The 19,492-nt window shown below is 38.4% G+C and overlaps 1 protein-coding gene across 3 annotated transcripts; it reads left to right on the top strand.

Moving 5' to 3' along the window:
• The first annotated feature begins 632 nt into the window (after positions 1–632).
• LOC110655237 (pleiotropic drug resistance protein 1) lies at positions 633–9,246 on the top strand. 3 transcript variants are annotated; one of them, XM_021811465.2, is made up of 24 exons: positions 633–1,084; positions 1,221–1,341; positions 1,461–1,549; positions 1,620–1,704; positions 3,095–3,254; positions 3,358–3,434; positions 3,583–3,636; positions 3,745–3,835; positions 3,932–4,233; positions 4,342–4,623; positions 4,701–5,017; positions 5,142–5,302; positions 5,387–5,490; positions 5,575–5,731; positions 5,810–5,926; positions 6,007–6,137; positions 6,230–6,562; positions 6,913–7,203; positions 7,298–7,381; positions 7,484–7,617; positions 7,727–7,954; positions 8,062–8,233; positions 8,319–8,573; positions 8,657–9,246. In XM_021811465.2, exons 1-24 carry the CDS (start codon positions 759–761, stop codon positions 8,912–8,914), a joined length of 4,329 nt encoding a protein of 1,442 aa, XP_021667157.2. In that variant the 5' UTR covers positions 633–758; the 3' UTR covers positions 8,915–9,246. The 3 variants fall into 3 exon arrangements, with proteins under 3 accessions (XP_021667157.2, XP_057992874.1, XP_057992873.1); XM_058136891.1 differs by having other exon boundaries at positions 5,795–5,926; XM_058136890.1 differs by lacking the exons at positions 633–1,084; positions 1,221–1,341 and having other exon boundaries at positions 1,446–1,549; positions 5,795–5,926; positions 6,913–7,009; positions 7,082–7,203.
• Positions 9,247–19,492: the final 10,246 nt, after the last annotated feature.

Here is a 19,492-nt window from a genome sequence, read left to right as displayed (position 1 = left end):
TCAAAATTTTGAGTATCTTTATAAATAGGGTTTTTTTTTTTTTTTCATGGATAGAATCTGTTGATAATTCTATAATAAGTAGGACTTTAGTTATTAATTTTCTTTTAAGTGATTTAAGTTGCTTAGCGTTGAACTAAATCTGAAATTTATCATGACATGCAATATTGTAATCATATTCACGTGGGTCTATTTTGGAAAAATTATATAGTATTTCAATTATTATATGTAGACATAGGCATAGGATGACGAGTTAATAATAAATTGATATATAAATAATTATATTTATTGAAAATTTTTAAAAAATTATTTGGTAATTATAAATTTTTATAATTTACCCATACATATATGGTTATTTATTATTGATTTATCATTTTTATAGGCTATTCCTTCATTTTGAGAAATCATACAAGTCGAAAATTTATGCCATGGAACCGTTATTTTATGCAAATGTGCGAAAATAAAATCTAATAAAATTCAGTTTTATTTATGTACTAAAAACCTTTTTTTTTTTTGTTTTTTACTTTATAATTAATTTATCATTTTATATATTAATTTTACATCAATTTCTCCTACAAGTAGAAGACATATATAATTGTAAGACGGGGAAGTGACATGAAAACAAGACACTTGAATTGGTAAACAGCAGAAACACATTTCTCCTGTTGAGTTTTTCTATAGCGTTAGACCAGAAGTCAAAACCATAAGAAGGACCTGAGCTTTGGCGAGCTTTAGCTGTTACCTTGTTGCCGGTCCTATCAATGGAGAGTGATCTTCATGGAGCAGGAAGCACTTTGCAAAGAGGCAACTCTTGGACATGGAGCAATGCTACAAAAATTGTTTCAGGTTCTTGTCGAAGTCAAGAGGATGATGATGAAGAGGCTCTAAAATGGGCTGCACTAGAGAAACTACCTACCTATGATCGTTTGAAGAACGGTTTACTAACTACTTCAGATGGTAGAGTCACTGAGATCAATGTACAGAATATTGGGCTGCAAGAAAGGAAGAATTTGCTTGACAGGTTGGTGAAAGTAGCTGAGGAGGATAATGAGAAGTTCTTGTTGAAGCTCAGGAACCGTATCGATAGGTAAGAACTAGAGCTCTGGTTATTCTCTATTGATTTTCTGCTTCCTTCATTGGCAACCAACCAAACAAAGAAACTCTATTCTGGTTCTGTTTGCATGTGTGTTTCAATTTAAGTACTTGTTTCCCGGATATTTTAGAGTTGGGATTCAGGTTCCTACGACTGAAGTCCGATTTGAGCAGCTTAATGTTGAAGTAGAATCCTATGTAGGAAGCAGAGCTCTGCCTACATTCTTTAACTATTCTGCTAATATTGTGGAGGTAAGAACACGCAAGTATATATTCCACTAGTCGCAACTTTTTTTTTTTTTTCTTTTCAAAATTTCTTGTACTGAGTTGTTTCTTTATATGGTTTGCTTCTTTTTTTTTATACTTCGAAGGGTCTCTTGAATTTTGTCCACATTCTTTCGAGCAAAAAGAAACGACTTCATATCCTTAAGGATGCTAGTGGCATCATCAAGCCATCAAGGTAAGATGAGAATGATCTGAATTTGATTGTTTTTGCTCTTTGGGTTATTATATTTTTATATATTTTGCAGAATGACCTTGCTTTTGGGTCCTCCAAGTTCTGGAAAGACAACATTTTTGTTGGCTTTGGCTGGAAAGCTTGATCCTGCTATGAAGGTGATTATGCATAATCTTGGCCTCATATTTTTCATGTGGTCTCAATTTTTTCTTTTCCTTATTCCTTCTCCTCTTCAGCAGCTCTTGAATATGCAACACAACACAAAAGACACCGGTGGTTCGGAAATATAGATTATATGGGAGTCGTATAAGACTATAATTACCACAAATATTTCGAGATCTTTCAAGTAATTTGGTGTGGTGTTGTACACTGTAGGAGCATATAAACTACAAAATGATGAAACAAATACACAAAATATTAATATTTACATGATTTATCTTGAATAAATAAATCAAATAAATGAATCAATTACAAGTTTCAAATTATACTATCCATTAATCCAATTACACCGAAAGAACCTTCCTTAAATACATTAATTAGTTAGTAGGGTGAATTTTTGCTTAGACAGGATCCATCATTGACACAGGACACAATCATATGTGACCCATATATTTAATAAATAGGTCCCACCATACATTTTGCGTCTTAGATCCATGAAGATATTTTGTGTCTTAGGTCCATGAAGATTGGGATTGGGTTTAGGTAAGAAAAATCCTAGTTAGTAGTGTCCTGTAGATATAACTACTTTCCTCTCAAATTCTATGTCATTTCTCCACCTTATACTAAAATCTCTCTCCCTCCATAGTAAGAATCTTTCATCAATGGGCAAAATCAAATCAACTTAGGAAAAGAGTCTTCCAAATCAATTAAGATATTAGTCATAAATCTAACAATCTACACCTTAACATAAAATCCATCAGCCATTGCATACCTTAAAATTTTTTGGTGTCTTTAATTATCAAATATCTTTGCTAGAGCTTGAACCTTTCAAAGGTGTAAATTATTACTTTCTTCAAAAAATCTCGCGTCATAACTTTCTTGACTCAATTTCAACTTTCCTCCACTTTGAGCTTGCATCACCATTTGTTGCATACGTGACTTTTACATGTCACAATAGCCCATTGCATGCTCTATACTAATTGTCGTGTACCACAAAAATATGTAAATTAAAAAAAATTAGAGCAATCACACAAAACACTTGCAAAGCCATGACAGTCTCACTGAAAGCCAAAAAAATCTTTTCACCATACTCCTGTTAATTTCTTAATTTTAATCTAATTAGGAATCATATCAATTAGGAATTTTAGGAATATTTCTTTTAAATCAACTAGTATTTTGGATCATAAATTTAATTTATAAATAAAACTAAAATAGGAATATTTCTTCCAAATCAATTAGTATTTTGTTTTATAAATCTAACTAATATTTTTGAGTCATAAATTTAACATTTGTGGGATACTCATCCATGAATACCATTTTTAGTGGCTATAGTATCATTCTGCTCATTTGTTTGATCTATAATTTTGAAAAGTTAAATTTCGCCTGCAGTTTTCAGGGAGGGTGACTTATAATGGCCATGACATGAATGACTTTGTGCCCCAGAGGACTGCTGCCTATATCAGTCAACATGATCTCCATGCTGGAGAAATGACTGTGAGGGAAACCTTGGCCTTTTCTGCAAGATGCCAAGGTGCTGGCACCCGTTATGGTATGCTCAACTTTTTTTTTTCTCTCTCTTTTCAAATTTTGTATTTTGATTTATATCTCTGCATAGTCTAAGCATAACAGGATAATATTTTGGGGATTTACAGACATGTTAGCAGAGTTATCAAGAAGAGAAAAAGCAATGAATATTAAGCCTGATCCTGATATTGATATCTTCATGAAGGTGAGGGAAGCCATCACATTTTCAGTTGACTTGAATTGGTTATCTTGTTCTATATTCAATCAGAACTTTCCCAGGTGGGTACTATAGTGGAATATGTCGCATAAATGGTGCTTGGTTTTTGTTTTCTTGTTATTTTCTTCTGTTACAGGCAACATCAACAGATGGTCAGCGGGCCAGTATGGTCACAGACTATATTCTAAGGGTAATACATCCAGTCATCCAGAAAGTAGTTCGACATTGTAAGAGATTTTTGAGGAGCACTAAGGTATTGTCCTTAATTTATCTGATACCAATCCTCTGGTATTTTCAGCTTTTAGGACTGGAGGTTTGTGCAGATACAATGGTGGGGGATGAAATGCTACGTGGCATTTCAGGAGGACAAAGGAAGCGCGTTACCATAGGTAAACAAGCTTCATTGATGAATTCTTGCATCAAAGAACACTGTGTATTTGACATCTTTATTAAGTGAATTCAAATCTTCAAATATCATATTGCAGGTGAGATGCTGGTTGGACCAGCCAAGGTGTTGTTTATGGATGAAATATCAACTGGCTTGGACAGCTCCACAACTTACCAAGTTATGAAGTCACTCAAACAATACATTCACATTCTTCATGGAACAGCTCTCATCTCTCTCCTCCAGCCAGCACCAGAGACTTATGATCTTTTTGATGACATTATTCTCCTGTCAGATGGCTTGATTGTGTACCAGGGCCCTCGTGAACAAGTGCTTGATTTTTTCGAATGCATGGGCTTCAAGCTTCCTGAAAGGAAAGGGGAGGCTGATTTTTTGCAACAAGTAAGCAAGAAAAAGGATTTTTTTTTTTTAAATCGCGTTTATATACTGAAGGTTTGAGCCTTAAATTTAGTAGTTGCCCCATTCTGTATAAATATGAGATCATTGCAGGTGACATCAAGGAAAGATCAGAAGCAATATTGGGCACGCAGAGATGTGCCTTACAGATTTGTCACAGCCAACGACTTTGCTGAGGCATTCCAGTCATTCACTGTAGGAAGGAGACTTGGAGATGAGCTAGCAATTCCATTTGACAAGGCCAAGAGCCACCGAGCTGCCTTGACAACTAGAAAGTATGGCATTAGTAAGAAAGAGCTTTGTAAAGCTTGCTTCTCAAGAGAATTCCTACTAATGAAGAGGAACTCATTTTTCTACATCTTCAAGTTCTGTCAGGTGTGTGTTAAAGTTAGTCGAACATTTTAGAAATTTTCTGTATATATGAATTGTGATCATTTGTCTCTTTCCTCTAGTCGATAACAGTGGCATTAATTTTAATGTCACTCTTCCTGCGAACGGAGATGCATCGAGATTCAGTGACTGATGGAGAAATTTATGTGGGTGCCATGGCCTACATTGTGACCTTGATCGTATTTAATGGTAATGCTGAGATTCCCATGACAATTTCAAAGCTTCCTGTCTTTTACAAGCAAAGGGACCTGCTATTCTATCCTGCATGGGCATATGCTCTTCCCACATGGATCCTTAAAGTCCCAATTACATTCATAGAAGTTGCTGTTATGGTATTCATTACCTACTATGCCATTGGATTTGATCCAAATGTTGGAAGGTAAAAAGTGACATGTACTGTAATTTTGGTGATACTTGTTATGCATTTCTTTCACAATTTGTTCTTCAGAGCAGATATATATAAGGTGATGCTGCTAACATATGAAGCTTGATAATTTCTTTAGGTTGTTTAGGCAATGCCTCGTGCTTGTAATCGCTAACCAGATGGCTGCTGGATTATTCCGATCCATTGCTGCAGCAAGCAGGAATATGTTTGTAGCTAATAACTTTGGTTCATTTGTGCTGCTCTTGATTTTCACTTTGAGTGGATTTGTCCTGTCAAGAGGTATAGCTAAGAGTAATCCACTTATCAAATGTTAACTTTATTTATCTGAGGATGCTACTTCATGTTCTTTGTTTCATGTCATAGATGACATAAAAAAATGGTGGGCATGGGGTTACTGGATGTCTCCAATGATGTATGGCCAGAATGCAGTTGTAGTTAATGAGTTCCTTGGAAAGAGTTGGAGCCATGTAAGTTCTGGAACTAGCCATTTCTACATTTGCATGTTTTCCTCTTATTAATTATCTAATATCTTAGTTTATTTAAAATCAAAGGTTCTTCCCAGTTCAACGGAGCCATTAGGAGTAGAGGTTCTGAAGTCTCGTGGGTTCTTCACACAATCATATTGGTATTGGCTTGGAGTTGGTGCATTGCTTGTATTCACACTGGTATATAACTTCTTATATGTTGCAGCCCTCACTTTATTCAACCGTAAGTATCTTCGCTTGAATTCTATTCTCTTTAGAAGTAAGCTTATGTTCTAATTTTTTGCAGATAATTTTTTTGCAGCATCTGATAATCATCAGCCAGTTATATCAGAAGAACCTCCAGACCATGAACATGGTAGAAAGGGAGGAACCATTCCAACGAAACCTAAAAGTAGCTCGAGTCGCCAAACAAACACTGGTGGGAAAGCTCATTCAGTATGTGCGAGTCATTAAATAAAATGCCTTGCAAAAACTGATCAAATTTTAACCTCCTTGCAGATAGTGGAGATGAAATTATGAGAAGTGAGTCCTCCAGGTCCATTCATAAAAAGAAAAAAGGAATGATACTTCCATTTGAGCCACATTCTCTAACATTCAACGAAATTACCTACTCCGTTGACATACCACAGGTAACATAAAGTTTGGCAGATGGTATAATATCCTGTTTCAATAAAATATATTCAAGAAATATGAAAATTTATTTTTGAATTGGACTCTACAGGAGATGACAAAACAGGGTGTCCATGAAGATAAGCTGGTACTATTAAAGGGTGTTAGTGGTGTTTTTAGGCCTGGTATTCTGACAGCTCTAATGGGAGTTAGTGGTGCTGGTAAAACCACTCTGATGGATGTGCTAGCTGGTAGGAAAATTGGTGGATATATTGAGGGGAACATCACAGTTTCTGGTTACAAAAAGAAGCAAGAAACATTTGCGAGAATTTCTGGCTATTGTGAGCAAAATGATATTCACTCTCCACATGTTACTGTCTATGAGTCCTTGGTCTACTCAGCTTGGCTTCGTCTCCCCCGTGAAGTAGACGCAGAAACCAGAAAGGTAGGTATCGGCAATTCAAAATTCCAGTTTTCGGCTCCATTTTTATCCTGTTAATTTACAACTAGAATTTAGAGCTCCTAACATGATAAGCAAATTAAGAATTTTGTAGTTGAAGCTTGGATTACATGAGTTCCTTTGCCTGTCATATGGGAGAAGTTCAACATTTCATTAAGCATGCTTAAGCTGAAAAAGTGTTTGCACTTGCATATGGTTAAGAAGGGTTCTAGAGTTCACTCTTGGATAATGCCAGAAAATTTGAGATCAACCCACTATATGAAATCTGCCAAATGGAGGGACTTTGAACAAGATAGAGCCTTGGTTAAGTTTTATATTTTAATAAGTGAGTGCAGATTTTCATTGAGGAAGTCATGGAGCTTCTGGAACTGAATTCACTGAGGCAAGCATTAGTCGGATCGCCTGGTGTAAATCACATGTCAATTGAACAACGTAAGCGACTAACCATTGCTGTTGAGTTGGTGGCAAACCCCTCGATCATTTTTATGGATGAACCAACCTCAGGGCTAGACGCAAGAGCTGCTGCACTTGTCATGAGGACAGTTAGGAACACAGTGGACACTGGAAGAACGGTTGTCTGCACCATCCATCAGCCAAGCATTGACATCTTCGAATCTTTTGATGAGGTGAGAAAAGTTATATCCTTCGTAGATGTTGGTTCTATGTGGATTCTTCTGCATAAGAGTGAGAACTTTTGACGTAATTAACATGATATTGCAGCTATTCCTGTTGAAGCGGGGAGGAGAAGAGATGTACGTTGGGCCACTGGGTTGTCATTCTTGCCATCTAATAAAATACTTTGAGGTATATGTTGTAATGGTCTATAAAAATTCAACTAAAATGGGACATGAAGGTTCAAATCTTAATTCATGATCACTTTCTAATGCATATACTTCCAAAATCAAGGGAATTGAAGGAGTCAGTAAGATCAAAGATGGTTATAATCCAGCAACTTGGATGTTGGAAGTAACAACCCAAGCACAAGAAGTAACTTTGGGGGTTGATTTTGCTGATATATACAAGAACTCAGAACTTTACAGGTAGGTTTACTGACAGAAATACTCGATGTACTGAAATTTCATCCACCACAATGAGAGAAGTAAAACACTAGCCTTAATTGGTTGCTTATATGTGGCACATGTGTTTCAGGAGAAACAAAGAACTAATTAAGGAACTAAGTAAGCCTGCTCCTGGTTCAAGGGACCTCTATTTCTCTACTCAATACTCACAGTCATTTCTCACCCAGTGTTTGGCATGCTTATGGAAACAACATCGATCATACTGGCGCAACCCACCATACACAGCTGTGAGACTTCTTTTCACAACATTTACTGGCTTGATCCTTGGGACAATGTTCTGGGATCTTGGCTCCAAGACGTAAGCTATACTCAAGAACTAATTAATACAAAATATATACAAGTTTAAACTTGGACTATTTCAATCTTCCTTCTAACAATGCCATTTTCATATATGACTAAATGTAGGACAAAGCGACAAAATCTTTTTAATGCAATGGGTTCAATGTTCGATGCTGTTATGTTCCTCGGGACGCAGAATGGATCAACTGTGATGCCTGTTGTAGCTATCGAAAGAACAGTTTTCTACAGAGAAAGAGCTTCGGGAATGTACTCAGCTTTTCCATATGCCTTTGCACAAGTAATAAAAAACTTGTCACATGTTATGCAAAAACTTTCCTCTATGTACAATATTTCTTTTTACGAAATTTGATCTTCTGTTGCAGGTTGCAATTGAGATTCCATATATTTTTGTTCAAGCTGCAGTTTATGGTGTTATAATATATACAATGATTGGATTTGAATGGACAGCCTCTAAGTTCTTTTGGTATCTGTTCTTCACCTTCTTCTCATTTTTACACTTCACCTTCTATGGGATGATGGCTATGGCCTTGTCACCAAACCAGCATTTTGCATCCACCATCAATGTTGCAGTTTATGGAATGTGGAACCTATTTTCAGGATTCATGATCCCACAACCTGTAAGTTCTTGCTGAGAATAGTTATTCCTTATTTTAAGTTTACAATATTACTCAACTTTCTTTGTTCCTCCATTTCTCTGCAGAGGATCCCTGTGTGGTGGAAATGGTACTATTGGATATGCCCTGTAGCTTGGACCTTAAACGGATTGATTACATCACAATATGGAGATTTAAAGCATAAACTCGAAACAGGGGAAACAGTGGAGCATTTCTTGAGAGAATATTTCGGTTTTAATCATGATTTTCTGGGAGCAGTTGCAGCTTTGGTTATTGGATTTGCAGTGCTATTTGCTGTCACTTTTGCAGTTTCCATCAAGGTTTTTAATTTCCAGAGGAGATAAATTACATAACAAGGTTAAACTTGTATGGTCGGGGTTGGGAATAAACTGGTGTGGTTCGTGGTGCTTCAACTCTATATTAAGAATTGGATCTTGAAGTTGATTTGTGGAGTCCCTCTCTTGGGGTAACCTTAAAAGTATAGATCATAATAAGGCTTTCCACCATGTATGGTCCGCTGCATGAAAAAACTGGATTGTTTGATTTGAGAATCTACTACTCATTTGATTGTAGCTTCATAAGCCCAAGGGAACACCCCTATTGAGCTTGCTAGTTGCTACCAACCACAAATTAAAGCTGCTTTTTTGGGATATGGTTAATAAATAATTAAGACGTACCTATCTACAATTTGCTGTTATAATCCATAAATGTATTTTGCCGCATGGTAGTAAAAGTTCCTCACTGTCAGGTGACCACCAAAAACAAAGACTCTCTCCCATGCTAGTAAACAACTAGGCAGATCATACATAGCAGCCACCAAAAGAATGAAATATTAGAAAAATGAGTGGATGGGGACTCAAAGTTTGGGGAGTGACAGTGTGCCCATCACCACCACCACCGCCTATATGGCATTGTTTTGGTTGTTATATACTACTTGAGCCCTTCACTTCAGATCATGAAGAAAACAAAGAGAATGGGTCCTATGTCAATTATTCTCTTTCCCTTTTTCCCTTCTTTGCTTTCCCTCAAACCCACCTTTAAAGGAGTACCCTAAAGAAAAGGCCAAATCACACACTTTAATCTCTTAAACTTCTCTATTTTTACCCCTCTTTTTTAAGCCTATATGAGAACTTATTTACGTTAATCTATTAAGATGAATAGTGGATAAGATTTAAACTTTTAATTTAATGCTAACAAGAACCTTGCCAGTAAAGTAAATTTTATCTTTGATCCTTTATTTTATTTTATTTTGACAATTATCTTTGATCTTTGTAGCAGCCAAGATTAGCGGTGTCACGACCCAATCTATGAGCCGGACCAGCACTAGTACCTGGGCCAGCCTAAAAACCTTGAGGCCCGTAGTAAGCCTAACTACTTCTCAACCCAACTCTAAGGTCCATTTGGGCTCAATTTCAAGAATTCAACTAGACAGAATCTTGCTATAAAATGGACCATTTAACGAGGAGTTTTTAACTCGTCCGAACTGTAAACATAATATATAATAAATTGGGGAGCTCAGCTCTTCCTCCACATAATCAAAATGTAATAACTCAAATGGGAGCTCAACTCCCTCATCCAATCTCATCATGCATACAGTTAATAATTTTACAAGTCTAACATAACTTTTATAATGCAGGCCCAAAATAAAAATAAGTGCTTCTAACACATGCGGAGTCTAAAATTTAACTCAATTGTACAAAATACATTAAATACTATCAATGGACCTGCGAAGAAGAAGAGCAGGTTAGCCACAACAAATAATTCTCCTGGAAAAAATAGATGAACAGGAGTGAGCGTTCGACTCATAGAATAAAATATCAATTTCAACTATAATTTCTATAGCTATCTAAAGCTAATGCAGCATGTGGAGTGAAATGCAACATCGTCATAATTTTCATATCATAACAGCAAAAAGGCAATTTGGAGCACGCACATACCCAACACTGTCAAACAATACATATATGGGAGCTGATCCTCTATACAGCCCTCTTAATCCAATCTCTGCCAGCGAGTGTCTCTCAAGCCGGACTTCGCTTAATAAACCGAATGCGGGGTCCCAACAAGTGTCTCTCAAGCCGTGTCTACCTCGAAGGATCGGGTCCCAACGAGTATCTCTCAAGTCATGTCTACCAGTCCTGTCCATATCCAATACCATATCACACACGCACGCCACGCACACACATTACTCCAAATTACCACAAACAACATCCAAGGCACTTCAATAATTATGTATTCAATATAAAATATGTCTAACATCTAACTACATAGATACATATTTATAAATGATATATGGGCATGCTTGAACATATAATAATATCGAAATTACAATTAAAATTAATATTTTACTCACAGACTTAACTGAAGTCACTGTGGCGGCTGGGCGGAGGAGGAATGCTGTTCCGGCTCACCTGACAATTTTATTATAATTATTTAATATATTTGACTCAATACAAACTAAGAAAAGACCAAATATGTCCTAAGTCCAGCCGAAAATCCGGCATAGTCTTCTCTATATCTAGGACTTATCCAACCTGCAAAAGGGCTTAAAACACACTTTTATATCCACAAACCATACACCCACAACTCAATCACATCACATAGCTCCTCCTGGGCCCATCCAAACAGTCAACAATCACAATATGTAAAATTACAGTTTAGTCCTTATAATTAACCCTTTTACAAAAACTATCCAAATGAGCTCTAAAAATTCTAAAACTTTGCCCCGCGGTCCTTAGCATTATTACTAAGCTAATGCAAAATGAATTATAATTTTCTAAGCTATCACAAATATTTTATGGATTTTTAATCCAATTCAAGTACTAGATAATTAAGAAAAAGTAAGGTTCGGGTTTACCTATGCCGATTCCGACCTCGGGAACGCGCTCGGGATGTCTGACAATGGTGGGGTAGCCAAAATCTCGACCCAATTCCAAGACTTTTTTGGTAGTTTGTCTGTCCGGCCCGAAATTTACAGACCTGAGTAACCGTTGAATTTTCGTGAATAGAAGGTACCTACACGAAGCCCACAACACGGGGGTTAGTATATAATTTTTTACGAAATTTTCTAAGCTCAATTATTATTCGAAAAAATACTACAAAGTTTCACAGGACCCATCGAAAAATAGTGTCAAAAAATTTTCACATTGGTATTGCCACGAAGCTCTCGAAGAGTGGAGCACTCCGGTACTCTCGGTTTTCTCGTGGGTTTCACGGTTTGCGAGAAATTTAGCTCAAAAGTCAAAATAGGCTAAAACTTTTCGGACAAAAATTGGGCAAACCGCTCGATAGGTTTTGGTGTTCTTAGTGTCTATGGAAAGCTCTCGAGGTGTGGATGAGGTTTGGCACAAGACCTGGTCCGATTGGTGGCCGTATCGGCCGGAATTGGCCTGGGAAGACGAAATGACGCACTGCGCGTTGGGGCGCTTTCGGGCGCATTTTCTCAGCGCCTCATGCAACGGCTTGCAAGGGGGACGGGTCGAGGCGGGGCGCCAGCGAGCTGGGAAGGCAACGGCGCGGCAAGAGGAGGAGAGAGGAGAGAGAAAACAGGAGATAAAGAGGGAGTGTCGGGCGGGCGTGCGGAAGGAAGAAGAAAAAGAAATGGTCGGTCCGATTCGACCAGTCCAATCCAGTTGGGTTCGATTCGATCAGTCCGATTCAGGATACAAAATTTTTGAATTTTTTACTTTGCCTTGGGACAGAAAATGAGGCCCAAAAATTTCGAAAAAATTTTAGAAAACTCAGAAAAATTCATAGAGTCAAAATATATTTTTAGTTTTGCCACGTGGTCTTTAAATTAATTTTTAAAAATCATCAAAGTTTTATATTTTCAAAAAATCAAACTCGATTTCAAAAATCCGAAAAATTTCAAATAATTTCCTAAAATTTAAATAAAATAAAATATTAATATTTACCCACAAAAAATAAATTTAAAAATTAGGGGTGTTATATTCTTCCCCCCTTACAGAAAATTCGTTCTCGAATTTTACACAAGGCAGAATAAAGTACAGAATTACATATTGAATAGATAAGGGTACTTGCTACGCATGTCTCGCTCTGACTCCCAGGTGCACTATTCCACTGACTGGCTTCTCCACAAAACCTTAACCATAGGGATCTGTTTTGATCTTAGCAGCCTCACTTGGTAGTTCACTATGGCTACAAATTGCTTCTCAAACGTCAAGTCTTCCTTTAGCTCTACTATGTCCGGTTGTAACACATGAGAAGGATTAAGTATGTATTTCCTGAGCATGGAGATGTGAAACACAGGATGAACATGAGAAAGGTTGGGTGGTAACTCCAACCGCTAGGCAACTGCTCCTACTCTATCAGTAACCTCAAAAGGTCAAATATATCGAGGTGCCAACTTGCCCTTCTTTCCAAATCTCATGACTCTATTCATCGGAGAAACCTTCAGGAATATGTAATCGCCTACTGCAAACTCCACATCCCTTTGTCTGGGATCTGCATAACTTTTCTGCCTACTGAAAGCTGTTTTCAATCGTTCCCTGAGTAAAGGAACCATTTCTGAAGTGTACTGCACTAGGTATCATGCGCCTTAGCTTCTCCCATTTCCGTCCACCATAATGGGGACCTACACTTTCTGCCATATAGTGACTCATAGGGTGCCATCCCTATGCTAGAATGATAATTGTTGTTGTAGGCAAACTCCACAAAGGATAGCTAATCATCCCATTGACCTCCAAAATCCAAAACACACATGCAAAGCATGTCTTCCAGTGTTTGGATTGTCCTTTTGGATTGCCCATCTATCTGAGAGTGGAAAGCAGTACTAAAGTTCAACTGTGTGCCAAGTGCCTCCTGCAACTTCCTCCAAAACCGAGAAGTGAACTGGGGCCCTCTGTCAGATATTATGGAAGTAGGAACTCCATGTAATTTGACTATTTCTCGAATATAGAGCCGAGCGTACTGTGCAACAGAATATGTGGTCTTCACAGGCAAGAAATGAGCTTATTTAGTCAGACAGTCTATAATTACCCATATCGAATCATATCCCCGCGTGGTACGAGGCAACCTAGTCACAAAATAAATAGTAATCATTTCCCACTTCCATTCTGGGATAGGGAGCTCTTGCAGCTTCCCTGATGGCCTCTGGTGTTCAAACTTCACATTCTGACAAGTCAAGCACTTGGACACAAAGTTTGCTATGTCTCTGTTCATGCCATTCCACCAGTAGTTATCTTTCACATCATGGTACGTCTTGGTGGAGCCTAGGTGGACATTGTACAGTGTATAGTGTGCCTCTCGCATGATTTCATTTCTTAGATTGTCCACGTCAAGCACACATATCCTGGAACCTTGCATAAGGCCGCTATTATTGGCAAATCCAAACTCACCACCTTCACCCTGCTGTACTCTTTCTATGATCTTCATCAATTGCTGGTCTCTGTGCTGGGAAACTCTAACTCTATCTCGTAGGTCTGGTCTCACTGAAAAATGGGCCAACAATACCCCCTCATCAGAAAGATCTAAAATCAGACCTTGATCCATCAACTCATGTACTTCCTGAAACAACGGTCTCTTCTCTGTTGTTATGTGAGCTAAGCTACCAGAAGATTTTCTGCTCAAAGCATCTGCTACTACATTGGCCTTCCTAGGGTGGTACTGGATGGTACAATCATAGTCCTTCAGAAGCTCCATTCATCTCCTCTGTCTCAAATTTAAATCCCTCTATTGGAAGATGTACTTCAAACTCTTGTGGTCGGTGTATATCTCACACGCTTCACCATACAGGTAGTGTCTCCAGATCTTTAGTGCAAAGACTATAGCCGCCATTTTCAAATCATGGGTGGGGTAGTTTTGCTCATGCCAGTTTAGCTTCCTTGAAGCATAAGCCACTACTTTTCTATTCTGCATCAAAACACACCCTTAGCCAACTCTGGAGGCATCACACTACACGGTATATCCTTCACCACTCATCGGTAATGTCAATATAGAGGCGGTGGTTAGACACTCCTTAAGCTTATGGAAACTCTCCTCACAATCATCTGTCCAAATGAATGGAACATTCTTCCGAGTTAACTTAGTTAGGGGAGCTGCTATCCTGGAAAAATCCTGCACAAAATGCCTATAGTAGCCAGCTAGGCCTAGAAAATATCGCACCTCAACGATTGTTGTAGGCCTAAGCCAATCAGTTATAGCCTCAATTTTCTTGGGATCCACTTGAATGCATTCACTAGAAATAACGTGTCCCAAGAATGAGATGCTTTCTAGCCAAAATTCACATTTTGAAAATTTGACATATAGCTAGTGCTTCCTCAAAGTCTGCAACACCATCCTCAAGTGCCATACGTGTTCTTCCTCGATCCGAGAGTATACCAAAATATTATCTATGAATACGATGACAAAACGGTCCAGGAATGGCCTGAACACCCTGTTCATCAAGTCCATGAAGGCTGCTAGTGCATTAGTGAGTCCAAAAGACTTCACCAAGAACTCATAGTGACCATATCTTGTCCTAAATGCTGTCTTGGACACATCCTCATTCTTGATTCTCAACTGATGGTAGCCTGACCGTAGGTCTATCTTGGAAAAGAATCTAGCCCCTTGGAGCTGATCAAACAGATCATCGATCCGAGGAAGTGGATACTTGTTCTTTCCAAGTTTGAAGTACCATTTGTACAAATAAGAATCCCCTTCGTTACATGATTTCTTCTTCATATAGATAGATATAGGATACAGTCACCTTGTTCAGCTGTCTATAATTAATACACAACCTCAAGGACCCATCTTTCTTTCTCACAAATAGAACAGAAGCATCCCATGGTGAAGTACTCGGGCATATGTAACCCTTGTCCAAAAGCTCCTGTAATTGCTTCTTTAACTCTTTCAATTCTGTTGGTGCCATCCTGTAAGGCGGCATTGATATGGGGTTTGTACCCGGCATAATATTAATGCAGAACTCTATTTCCTTTCTTGGTGGCAAGCCTGGAAGCTCCTCAGGGAAGACATCCATGAATTCTTTGACAACAGGAACATTTTCCATGTTGACACCTTCTACAGATGTATCTCTCACCAATGCCAAATACCCTTGACATTCACGCCTCAACATTTTTCTAGCACTAATTGCTAACACCAAATTATATGGAGCCACGCTCCTGTCATCATCAAAGCTAAACTCTTCCACACCAGGTATGTGGAAGTACACCTTTTTGTTTCTACAGTCTAAAGTGACATAATGAGTTGCCAACCAATCCATTTCCAAAATCACATCGAAATCCATTACTTGTAGAGAGACCAAGTCTGCTGGGAGGATCCTTCCATCTACTACTATTGAACTACCCAGAAAAACCATGTCCATATCTAGGTTGTCACTAAGCGGGATAACTACAGACAAAGGGCATTCTAAAGTTGTAGGGTTCCTATCCAATCTCATGGCAAAAACAGGGGAGACAAATGATTGCATAGCACCTGGATTTATCAAAACACAAGCATCATAGGAACAGACTAGAAGAATACTTGCCACGACTACATTGGAAGCCTGAGCATCCTGGTGGGTCAAGGTGAAAACCCGAGCTTGACCCCTACCCTGCGTTGCAAAACCCTAATATAGACTTCTACCTCCTGACTTGCCTCCAAATCCATGTCCTCCTTGTCCTCGGCCCTGTTGGCCACTGAACCGACTGCCTACCATTCTGGAAGCACCAGGATACAACTGACGAGGAACATTTGCAACAGAACCCTGTGACCCCATCTGTGGCTCACTGAACACTGGACATTCTCTAGCAAAGTGACCCTGCTAGCCACACCAGAAACATACTCCTGAACCCATCATACAAGGTCCTGAATGTCCTCTTCCACACTGGGTGTAAGGTGTAAAGGAGGATCCTGAACCAGACCCAAAACTGCTATAACCCGAACTGTGACCGCTGCTGGATCCATACCCTAGTCTAAATCCTCGAGATTTGTGTTTAAAATCACCTTTCTTGTTGCTTCTACCTCTTCCTCTATAGTGACTTTGGCCACCACTATCCATGGTACCCGTGCAGGGAACACCTGAAGAACCTTCTGCTCTATTCTTCTTTGCTCTTCCACTGTTATCTCCTGTATAGCTAATCTCAATTTGTCGGGCTTGATCAACTACCATATCAAAAGAATGATTAGACATCATGGCCAGGTTCACATACCTCCTGTCCAGCCCCTTTAGGAACCTTTTTACCTCATACTTTCTATATTCATCAACTGCAACTCCATCCCTACTTGTTTGCAGGAATACAAAAACTTATAGGCATCTTCTGATACATCATAAGTACCGGGCACCAACTTCTTGAAATTAATTATTTGTTTATAAGGTTCCCCTCTTGGTGCGGTAGATTGCTGCTGTTGGGGAGGGTGGACCATATACTGTGCCATCATATCGATGGTTCTCTGTAATCTGGCTAAGGTAGCTGCCATTGGGTCCATGGGACCCTGAGCCATAAAAGACTAATCCTGAACTGGTGATAGCTGCGCTTCTACTTGAGCAGCTCTAGGCCTCCTACCGCTCCTCCTCGGCGCAGGCGCCTCATCTTGTGTCGACACCTCATCAGACACATCCAATTTTGGTGCAATGGCAGCTCTTCTGCTTCTATGTATTTTCCTAAAATTCAGCAGTATTAGCCCACAAAATTTTAAAATGGCATGTTACACAGCTCTATAGACTTATATTTACATACAATTATATAAAGCAGAAACTAGAAGCAAAGATGACAATGCAAGACGAATGTGGACCCTATTCTCCGTATGTGACTCCTATTAGACTCTTTCCAACACTTTAGACAAATATTCCCTATGAATTTGGAGCCTAAGCTCTTATACCACATTTGTCATGACCCAACCTATGGGCCGGATCGGTACTAGGACCTGGGCCAGCCTAAAGCCCTCGAGGCCCGTAGTAAGCCTAACTATTCTTCAACCCAACTCTAAGGCCCATTTGGACTCAATTTCAAGAATTTAACCGGACAAAGTTTGGCCATAAAATGGACCATTTAACGGGGAGTTTTTGACTCGTCCGACCTGTAAACACAATATATAATAAATTGGGAAGCTCAGCTTACCCTCCACATAATCAAAATGTAATAACTAAAATGGGAGCTCAGCTCCCTCATCCAATCCCATCATGCATATAGTTAATAATTTTACAGGTTCAATATAACTTTTATAATACAGACTCAAAATAAAAATAAGTGCTTCTAACACATGCGGAGTCTAAAATTTAACTCAATTGTACAAAATACATTAAATACTATCAATGGACCTGTGAAGAAGAAGAGTAGGTTAGCCACAACAAATAATCCTCTTGTAGCCTGGAAAAAATAGATGAACAGGAATGAGCGTTCAACTCAGAGAGTAAAATATCAATTTTAACCATAATCACTATAGCTGTAACACTCCTGATTTTTTATATATTATTATTGGGCTTCCTGTAGGTATCCTCAATTCGCGGGAAAAGTCTCCGAATTGGATCGAGGTTTTGGCTACCCCACCATTGTCGAGCATCAAAGGTAAACCCAACCTTGCTTTTCGTAATTTTCTAGTGCTTAAATAGGATTAAAAATCCATAAAATATTCGTGGTAGCTTAGAAAATTACGATTCTTTTACAATAGCTTAGTAATATTTCTAAGGAGTTTTATAATTTTTAGAGCTTATTTGAGCTTTGCAAAAATGATCAATTATAAGGACTAAATTAAAATTTTACATATTGTGATGAATGATTGATTTGATGGGCCCGAGAGGGGTGTGATGTGATTGAGTTGTGGATATATGGATTGTGGATATAGAAGTGTGTTTTGAGCCCTTTTGCGAGTTGGGTAGGTCCTAGGTATAAGGGAGAGTCTGCGGATTTTCAAACGACTTAGGGCGTATGGTCTTTTCTTGATTTGTATTGGGTCATTTGTATTAAATAATTGTAATATAATTGTCATAGCCTTCTTCCTCCGTGATTAAGTCCAAAGTAAAATATCAATTTTAACCATAATCTCTATAACTATCTAGAACTACCTATGGAGTGAAATGCAACAGCAACCATATTTTCACATCATAACAACAAAAAGGTAATTTGAAGCACTCACGCACCCTGTAACATCAATCATAATATATGGGAGCTGATCCCCTATACAGCTTTCTTAAATCCAACCTGGTGCCAAGAACTGACTTCCACTTAATAACCAAATCGGGGTCCCAGAAGAACTCAAGCCGTGTCTACCCCGAAGGCCAAGATCTCAAGCCGTGTCTACCCGTCCTATCCATAGTCCACACCACATCACACGCACGCCAACGCACGCACACTGCTCCAAATTACCACATCAACATCCATGGCACACTAACAGTTATGAATGCAACATAAATCGTGCCTAGAGTTTAACTACATAAATATTTGCATATAAGTGATGCATGGGCATGCTTGAACATATAATAATATCGAAATTACAATTAAAATTAATATTTTACTCACGGACTTGATGGCAATCAGAGGAAGAAGGCTATCGGCTCACGACAATTATATTACAATTATTTAATACAAATGACCCAATACAAATCAAGAAAAGACCCAATACGTCCTAAGTCGTAAATCCACTCTCCCTTATACCTAGGACCTACCCAACTGCAAAAGTGCTCAAAACACACTTCTATATCCACAATCCATATATCCACAACTCAATCACATCACACACCCTCCTGGCCCATCAAATCAATCATTCATCACAATATGTAAAATTTCAATTTAGTCCTTATAATTGATCATTTTGCAAAACCTGCTCAAATAAGCTCTAAAAATTATAAAACTGTCCTTAGAAATATTACTAAGCTATTGCAAAAGAATCGTAATTTTCTAAGCTACCACGAATATTTTATGGATTTTTAATCCTATTTAAGCACTAGAAAATTACGAAAAAGCAAGGTTCGGTTTACCTTTGCCGATTGA

Source organism: Hevea brasiliensis, chromosome 15, assembly GCF_030052815.1.
Source record: "Hevea brasiliensis isolate MT/VB/25A 57/8 chromosome 15, ASM3005281v1, whole genome shotgun sequence".
NCBI classification, from domain to species: Eukaryota; Viridiplantae; Streptophyta; class Magnoliopsida; order Malpighiales; family Euphorbiaceae; genus Hevea; species Hevea brasiliensis.
The sequence above is the reverse complement of the archived record's forward strand: the minus strand, read 5'-3'. Positions and strand labels throughout refer to the sequence as shown.

Bases quoted from the DNA above. Each gene is read 5' to 3' on its own strand.
- LOC110655237 (XM_058136891.1), top strand. From the start codon at position 759: ATGGAGAGTGATCTTCATGGAGCAGGAAGCACTTTGCAAAGAGGCAAC. The intron at 1,705-3,094 runs GTGATTATGCAT...TTTCGCCTGCAG, and splicing joins AGCTTGATCCTGCTATGAAG to TTTTCAGGGAGGGTGACTTA. The intron at 5,732-5,794 runs GTAAGTATCTTC...AATTTTTTGCAG, and splicing joins AGCCCTCACTTTATTCAACC to ATAATTTTTTTGCAGCATCT.